Raw genomic sequence first — 8,764 nt, 5'->3', positions numbered from 1 at the left:
AGAGAGACAGCTAGAGAACGTGAGAGAGGTAGACAAAGAGAGAGAGACAGCTAGAGAACGTGAGAGAGGAAGACAGAGAGAGAGACAGCTAGAGAACGTGAGAGAGGTAGACAGAGAGAGAGACAGCTAGAGAACGTGAGAGAGGAAGACAGAGAGAGAGACAGCTAGAGAACGTGAGAGAGGAAGACAGAGAGAGAGAGAGAGAGAGGTAATGTACAGACAAAGTGAGGTGCATTAATCTGAAGAGTTAGATTGATAGAAGTGATCCAACCGGTAGAGAAGTGATCCAACCGGTAGAGAAGTGATCCAATCGGTAGAGAAGTGATCCAGCCGGTAGAGAAGTGATCCAACCGGTAGAGAAGTGATCCAACCGGTAGAGAAGTGATCCAACCGGTAGAGAAGTGATCCAACCGGTAGTGAAGTGATCCAAACGGTAGATGCTCGTTTCTCTTTTCCCTCCAGTCTGCAGTATGAATGTGACATCACAACTGAATACAAACAACACAAGGTACCCGAGGCCATCACATCCTCTAGTCTACACTAGGGTGTGTGTGTGTGAGTGTCCGTCACACACTAAAAGACACCGAGACCCAGAAACATGTGTGTCTTTATTCTTCTAGCCAACAGAAACATCAACAGAACACAAGACAGATCCCTGTAGAAGTCCCTAATCCAGAGTTCAGGCCAAAAGTAGTGCACTATGTAAAGAATAGGGTGATATACAGTACCGCACTGGAATACTGGAGTGCATAGGCCTATGAAACAGGGGCTAAGGGTCGATTTAGGATTCAAAAACATTTCATTTTATTCATTAGTCTGATTTCTGAGTACAGATTCTCCTGTTGTTGCTGTAAGTCTGTAAAGTATTTCGAATATTTTTGACTCCATAATCATAATTATTAGCTCTGCAGCAGCTCCTCTATTACCTGTAATATGGTATCACTGCTCCTCTATTACCTGTAATATGGTAGCACTGCTCCTCTGTCAGCTGTAATACATACCGTACAGCACTGCTCCTCTATTACCTGTAATACTATCACTGCTCTTCTATTACCTGTAATACTATCACTGCTCTTCTATTAACTGTAATACGGCATCACTGCTCCTCTATTATCTGTAATACATGCCGTACATCACTGCTCCTCTATTACCTGTAATACTGTATCACTGCTCTTCTATTACCTGGAACACATTATCACTGCTCCTCTATTATCTGTAATACTATCACTGCTCCTCTATTATCTGTAATACATGCCGTATATCACTGCTCCTCTATCACCTGTAATACTGTATCACTACTCCTCTATTATCTGTAATACTATCACTGCTCCTCTATTATTTGTAATACATGCCGTACATCACTGCTCCTCTATTACCTGTAATACTATCACTGCTCTTCTATTAACTGTAATACGGCATCACTGCTCCTCTATTATCTGTAATACATGCCGAACATCACTGGTCCTCTATTATCTGTAATACTGTATCACTGCTCTTCTATTACCTGTAACACAGTATCACTGCTCCTCTATTATCTGTAATACGGTATCACTGCTCCTCTGTTAGCTGTAATACATACAGTACAGCACTGCTCTTCTATTACCTGTAATATGGTATCACTGCTCTTCTATTACCTGTAATATGGTATCACTGCTCCTCTGTTTGCTGTAATACATACCGTACATCACTGCTCCTCTATTACCTGTAATATGGTAGCACTGCCGCTCTGTTAGCTGTAATACATACCGTACAGCACTTCTCCTCTGCTGTCTCTAATACTATCACTGCTCTTCTATTACCTGTAATACTATCACTGCTCTTCTATCTGTGATACTATCACTGCTCCTCTATTACCTGTAATATGGTATCACTACTCCTCTGTTAGCTGTAATATGCTATCACTGCTCCTCTATTATCTGTAATACAGTATCACTGCTCCTGTCACGTTCCTGACCTGTTTTCCCTTGTTTTGTATTTATTTAGTATGGTCAGGGCGTGAGTTGGGTGGGTTGTCTATGTGTGATTTTCTATGTTGGGATTTTGTGTTCGGCCTGGTATGATTCTCAATCAGAGGCAGCTGTCAATCGTTGTCCCTGATTGAGAATCATACTTAGGCAGCCTGGGTTTCACGTGTGTTTTGTGGGTGTTTGTTGCCGTGTTAGTGTTTTTTCACCACACGGTACTGTTTCGGTTTTCTGCACATCGTTTATTGTTTTTGTATTTCAGTGTTCATTTCGGTTTTAATAAATCATCATGAGCACTTACCACTCTGCATATTGGTCCGATCCTTCTCGCCTCTCCTCGTCCGATGAGGAGAACGAAATAGACAATCGTAACAGAAACACCCACCAACAAAGGACCAAGCAGAGTGGAAAAGGGCAGCGACAGCAGCAGCAGCAGCGGAGAAAAACCCAGGACTCATGGACGTGGGAGGAGATTCTGGACGGCAAGGGACCCTGGGCTCAGCCAGGGGAATATCGCCGTCCTAAAGCCGAGTTGGAGGCAGCGAAGGCAGAGAGGCGCTGGTATGAGGAGGCAGCGCGGCGACGCGGTTGGGAGCCCGAGAGTCAGACCCAAAAATTTCTTGGGGGGGGCACACGCGGTGTGGCAAAGCCGGGTAGGAGACCTGAGCCAACTCCCCGTGCTTACCGTGGAGTGAGAGGGCGTCGTACTGGTCAGACACCGTGTTATGCGGTGGAGCGCACGGTGTACGTGTGCTTGGCCCAGTGCGGGCTATTCCACCTCGCCGCACTGGTAGGGCTAGGTTGGGCATCGAGCCGGGTGTCATGAAGCCGGCCCAACGCATCTGGTCTCCAGTGCGTCTCCTTGGGCCGGCGTACATGGCACCAGCCTTACAAATGGTGTCCCCGGTTTGCCAGCATAGCCCAGTGCGGGCTATTCCACCTCGCCGCACTGGCAGGGCTACGGGGACCATTCAACCAGGTAAGGTTGGGCAGGCTCGGTGCTCAAGAGCTCGTGTACTCCTTCACGGTCCGGTATATACGGTGCCACCTCCACGTACCAGTCCTCCGGTGGCAGCCCCCCGCACCAGGCTGTCTCTCCGGGTTCTCTCTCCAGTTGCTCCCACCTGTCCAGCGCTGTCAGAGCCTTCCTCTTCTCCAGCGCAGCCAGAGTCTCTAATCTGCCCAGCGCTGTCTGAGCTGCCTGCCTGCCCAGCACCGTCTGAGCTGCCTGCCTGCCCAGCGCTGTCTGAGCTGCCTGCCTGCCCAGCACCGTCTGAGCTGCCTGCCTGCCCAGCGCTGTCTGAGCTGCTTGCCTGCCCAGCGTCATCTGAGCTACCCGTCTGTCCCGAGCCGTCAGAGCAGCCCGTCTGTCCCGAGCCGTCAGAGCTGCCCTTCTGTCCCGAGCCGTCAGAGCTGCCCGCCAGACAGGGTCAGCCAGAGCCGTCCATCAGACAGGGGCAGCCAGAGCCGTCCACCAGACAGGAGCAGCCAGAGCCGTCCGCCAGACAGGAGCAGCCAGAGCCGTCCACCAGACAGGAGCAGCCAGAGCCGTCCGCCAGACAGGAGCAGCCAGAGCCGTCCGCCAGACAGGAGCAGCCAGAGCCGTCCGCCAGACAGGAGCAGCCAGAGCCGTCCGCCAGACAGGAGCAGCCAGAGCCGTCCGCCAGACAGGAGCAGCCAGAGCCGTCCGCCAGACAGGAGCAGCCAGAGCCGTCAGCCAGCCATGACCAGCCAGAGCCGTCAGCCAGCCATGACCAGCCAGAGCCGTCAGCCAGCCATGACCAACCAGAGCCGTCAGCCAGCCATGACCAGCCAGAGCCGCCAGCCAGCCAGGAGCTGCCAGAGCCAACCAGCCAGGAGCTGCCAGAGCCAGCCAGCCAGGATCCGCCAGAGCCTGCAGTCAGCCAGGCGATGCCAAAGTCGCTCTTCACTCTGGAGCTGCCGGAGGCGTCCTTCACTCCAGCACTGCCGGAGTCTCCCGCCTGTCCGGCGCTGCCGGAATTCCCCGTGCATTCGGGACCCATGGCTAGGGTCCCCAGGCCAAGGTCGGCGGCGAGGATCGCCGCTCATAAGAGGCCACGGGGGCGATTAAGGAGGCGGACAAAAACATTGTTAAAGTGGGGTCCACGTCCCGCGCCAGAGCCGCCACCGCGGATAGACGCCCACCCAGACCCTCCCCTAGAGTTTTAGGTGGTGCGCCCGGAGTTCGCACCTTGAGGGGGGGGTTCTGTCACGGTCCTGACCTGTTTTCCCTTGTTTTGTATTTATTTAGTATGGTCAGGGCGTGAGTTGGGTGGGTTGTCTATGTGTGATTTTCTATGTTGGGATTTTGTGTTCGGCCTGGTATGATTCTCAATCAGAGGCAGCTGTCAATCGTTGTCCCTGATTGAGAATCATACTTAGGCAGCCTGGGTTTCACGTGTGTTTTGTGGGTGTTTGTTGCCGTGTTAGTGTTTTTTCACCACACGGTACTGTTTCGGTTTTCTGCACATCGTTTATTGTTTTTGTATTTCAGTGTTCAGTTCGGTTTTAATAAATCATCATGAGCACTTACCACTCTGCATATTGGTCCGATCCTTCTCGCCTCTCCTCGTCCGATGAGGAGGACGAAATAGACAATCGTAACAGCTCCTCTGTTAGCTGTAATACATACAGTACAGCACTTCTCCTCTATTACCTGTAAAACTGTATCAATGCTCTTCTATTACCTGTAATATGGTATCACTGCTCCTCTATTACCAGTAATACGCTATCACTGCTCTTCTATTATCTGTAATATGGTATCACTGCTCCTCTATTATCTGTAATACAGTATCACTACTCCTCTGTTAGCTGTAATACATACAGTACAGCACTGCTCCTCTATTACCTGTAAAACTGTATCACTGCTCTTCTATTACCTGTAATATGGTATCATTGCTCCTCTATTACCTGTAATACTGTATCACTGCTCTTCTATTATCTGTAATACTGAATCACTACTCCTCTATTATCTGTAATACTATCACTGCTCCTCTATTATCTGTAAAACATGCCGTACATCACTGCTCCTCTATTATCTGTAATACATGCCATACATCACTGCTCCTCTATTACCTGTAATACTATCACTACTCCTCTATTATCTGTAATACTATGACTGCTCTTCTATTAACTGTAATACGGCATCACTGCTCCTCTATTACCTGTAATACGGTATCACTGCTCTTCTACTACCTGTAATACTGTATCACTGCTCCTCTATTACCTGTAATACTATCACTACTCCTCTATTATCTGTAATACATGCTGTACATCACTGCTCCTCTATTACCTGTAATACTATCACTGCTCTTCTATTAACTGTAACATGGTATCATTGCTCCTCTATTACCTGTAATACTGTATCACTGCTCTTCTATTATCTGTAATACTGAATCACTACTCCTCTATTATCTGTAATACTATCACTATTCCTCTATTATCTGTAATACATGCCGTACATCACTGCTCCTCTAATACCTGTAATACTGTATCACTGCTCTTCTATTAACTGTAATACGGCATCACTGCTCCTCTATTACCTGTAATACTGTATCACTGCTCCTCTATTATCTGTAATACATGCTGTACATCACTGCTCCTCTATTACCTGTAATACTGTATCACTGCTCTTCTATTACCTGTAACACATTATCACTGCTCCTCTATTATCTGTAATACTATCACTATTCCTCTATTATCTGTAATACATGCCGTACATCACTGCTCCTCTATTACCTGTAATACTGTATCACTGCTCTTCAATTACCTGTAATACTGTATCACTACTCCTCTATTACCTGTAATACTGTATCACTGCTCTTCTATTACCTGTAACACATTATCACTGCTCCTCTAATATCTGTAATACTATCACTATTCCTCTATTATCTGTAATACATGCCGTACATCACTGCTCCTCTATTACCTGTAATACTGTATCACTGCTCCTCTATTACCTGTAATACTGTATCACTGCTCCTCTATTACCTGTAATACTATCACTGCTCCTCTATTATCTGTAATACTATCACTACTCCTCTATTACCTGTAATACTATCACTGCTCTTCTATTAACTGTAATACGGCATCACTGCTCCTCTATTACCTGTAATACTGTATCACTGCTCTTCTATTACCTGTAACACATTATCACTGCTCCTCTATTATCTGTAATACTATCACTACTCCTCTATTATCTGTAATACATGCCGTACATCACTGCTCCTCTATTACCTGTAATACTGTATCACTGCTCTTCTATTATCTGTAATACTATCACTGCTCCTCTATTATTTGTAATACATGCCGTACATCACTGCTCCTCTATTACCTGTAACAGAGTTTCACTGATCCTCCATTATGTGTAATACTATCACATCTCTTCTATTATCGGTAATATTATCACTGCTCCTCTATTACCTGTAATATGGTATCACTACTCCTCTGTTACCTGTAATATGCTATCACTGCTCCTCTATTACCTGTAATATGGTATCACTACTCCTCTGTTACCTGTAATATGCTATCACTGCTCCTCTATTACCTGTAATATGGTATCACTACTCCTCTGTTACCTGTAATATGCTATCACTGCTTCTCTATTACCTGTAATATGGTATCACTGCTCCTCTGTTAGCTGTAATACATACAGTACAGCACTGCTCCTCTATTACCTGTAAAACTGTATCACTGCTCTTCTATTACCTGTAATATGGTATCACTGGTCCTCTATTACCTGTAATACTATCACTGCTCCTCTATTATCTGTAATACGTATCACTGCTCCTCTGTTAGCTGTAATACATACAGTACAGCACTGCTCCTCTATTACCTGTAATACGGTAACACTGCTCCTCTATTACCTGTAATTCGGTATCACTGCTCCTCTCTTACCTGTAATACGGTATCACTGGTCCTCTATTACCTGTAATACGGTATCACTGGTCCTCTATTACCTGTAATACGGTATCACTGCTCCTCTATTACCTGTAATATGGTATACTGCTCCTCTATTACTTGTAATTCGGTATCAATGGTCCTCTATTACCTGTAATATGGTATACTGCTCCTCTATTACCTGTAATTCGGTATTACTGGTCCTCTTTTACCTGTAATACGGTATCACTGGTCCTCTATTACCTGTAATAAGCTGGGTGGTTCGAGCCCTGAATGCTGATTGGCTGACAGCCGTGGTATATCAGACCGTATACCACAGGTATGACAAAACATGTATTTTTACTGCTCTAATTATGTCGGTAGCCAGTTTATAATAGCAATAAGGAAGCTTGTGGTATATGGAAGATATACCACGGCTAAGGGCTGTGTCTATGCCTCCGCAATGTGTTGTGCATAAGTACAGCCATTAGCCGTGGCATATTGGCCATATACCACATCCCCTCGTGCCTTACTGCTTAATGATAATGATAGAGTACCACAGTAAAACAACTGGTCAACCCCCATAAAACCTACAAGTCAAACAGAGGAATGGTTCCAGTTGTTTTTCCACCATTCATTTTTCCCATAGGGGATCTAGAAACACTTAAAGGGCTGTGTAGGCCTACCCTGGAGTGACTTTTTCTGAACTGATCTCTCTAGGACAAGGTGACTTTTATCAATATATTAACCCCCCCCCAAAATGAAATGCTTATTAGCTGCTAATGTGGCTATCATAAAGAACTACAAAGGCCATTTTTTTTTCCTCATGTTCCAAGTGTTCCAAGTGTGGCGTAGCAGTCGGACGTGTCTTTGTTTTGTCCTGTCCTGTGTAAATAGTCTTCGTATTTTTCGTATACATTTCGTATATATTTTAATTTCACTTTCCATCTAGGAACTGAATATACATTCCTACACTCCGCCTCACCCAATGTGGTACGGACCTGCTATTTTTTTTATACTTTAGAACCGTAACCCCAATCAGAAGCTAGCCAGATAACTAGCTACTAGCTAGTAGTCAGTTAGCCACTGCTGCGGTCTTCACCCTCAACTCGGACACAGCCAGCTTCAATACCGGGCCAATACCTGCCAGTCTGGCAAGCGCGATATCAACCCAGAGCATATAGGACTGCTTTTTCTCTACCACATCACCGGATTCCTGACGCAAGCTCTGGACAATTACACCGTATCATCACAGCTAGCTAGCTGCAACCGAGTGGCTACTACTGGCTAACACCTCTGTCCCGAAGCAAGCACCAGTTAGCCTTGAGCTAGCCTCGAGCTAGGCCCATCTGCCGGCTAGCTGAAGAGGTCTACCAGCGAATTCTTGGGCTACAATACCAGCTACAAGCTAATTTAGCCATTTTTTTTTTTTTGCCGCTGCTAGTAGCTTCTACCTTCTGCACAGACACCAGCCCTGTTATTAGCCTGGATATTACTCACCAATTTACCAGCATCGGACTGTCTCTCGACAACAACGCCGGATTCCTGCCGTAATCCCTGAGCCACTGCTTCTGATCCTCACAGCTAGCTTGCGGCTAGCGCAGCTCAGCGCCACTGCCACGAAGCTAGCACCAGTTAGCAAACACAATTCACAACCTCTCTTTCGCCATCGCCATCTGGCTTGGATTCTCTGTCGACACGACCACGTCTGAGCAGACCCCCTCCGTCTGAGCAGACCACCCCCCGGGCTACTAACTTTAAACGCCGCGTGCTAGCTTAGTGGAGGCCTCCCTGCTCCATCTACGGCTGCCCCCTGGACACTATGATCACTTGGCTACATAGCTGATGCATGCTTGACTGTCCATTAATTCACGGTACTCCATTCTGTTCATTTGTGTTTT

General features: G+C 46.6%; 1 protein-coding gene across 1 annotated transcript; it reads right to left on the bottom strand.

The window, feature by feature from the left end:
- Positions 1 to 594: 594 nt before the first annotated feature.
- LOC139531444 (uncharacterized PE-PGRS family protein PE_PGRS20-like) lies at positions 595 to 7,996 on the bottom strand. Its single transcript, XM_071327895.1, has 2 exons — positions 6,882 to 7,996; positions 595 to 6,782 (listed from the first exon to the last, which is right to left on the bottom strand). The coding sequence occupies exon 2, from the start codon at positions 3,986 to 3,988 to the stop codon at positions 3,395 to 3,397; it is 594 nt and encodes a 197-aa protein (XP_071183996.1). The 5' UTR covers positions 3,989 to 6,782; positions 6,882 to 7,996; the 3' UTR covers positions 595 to 3,394.
- Positions 7,997 to 8,764: the final 768 nt, after the last annotated feature.

The sequence above is a fragment of the Salvelinus alpinus genome, chromosome 10, assembly GCF_045679555.1.
Source record: "Salvelinus alpinus chromosome 10, SLU_Salpinus.1, whole genome shotgun sequence".
Lineage (NCBI taxonomy): Eukaryota > Metazoa > Chordata > Actinopteri > Salmoniformes > Salmonidae > Salvelinus > Salvelinus alpinus.
The sequence above is the reverse complement of the archived record's forward strand: the minus strand, read 5'-3'. Positions and strand labels throughout refer to the sequence as shown.

Bases quoted from the DNA above. Each gene is read 5' to 3' on its own strand.
- LOC139531444 (XM_071327895.1), bottom strand. From the start codon at position 3,988: ATGGGTCCCGAATGCACGGGGAATTCCGGCAGCGCCGGACAGGCGGGA.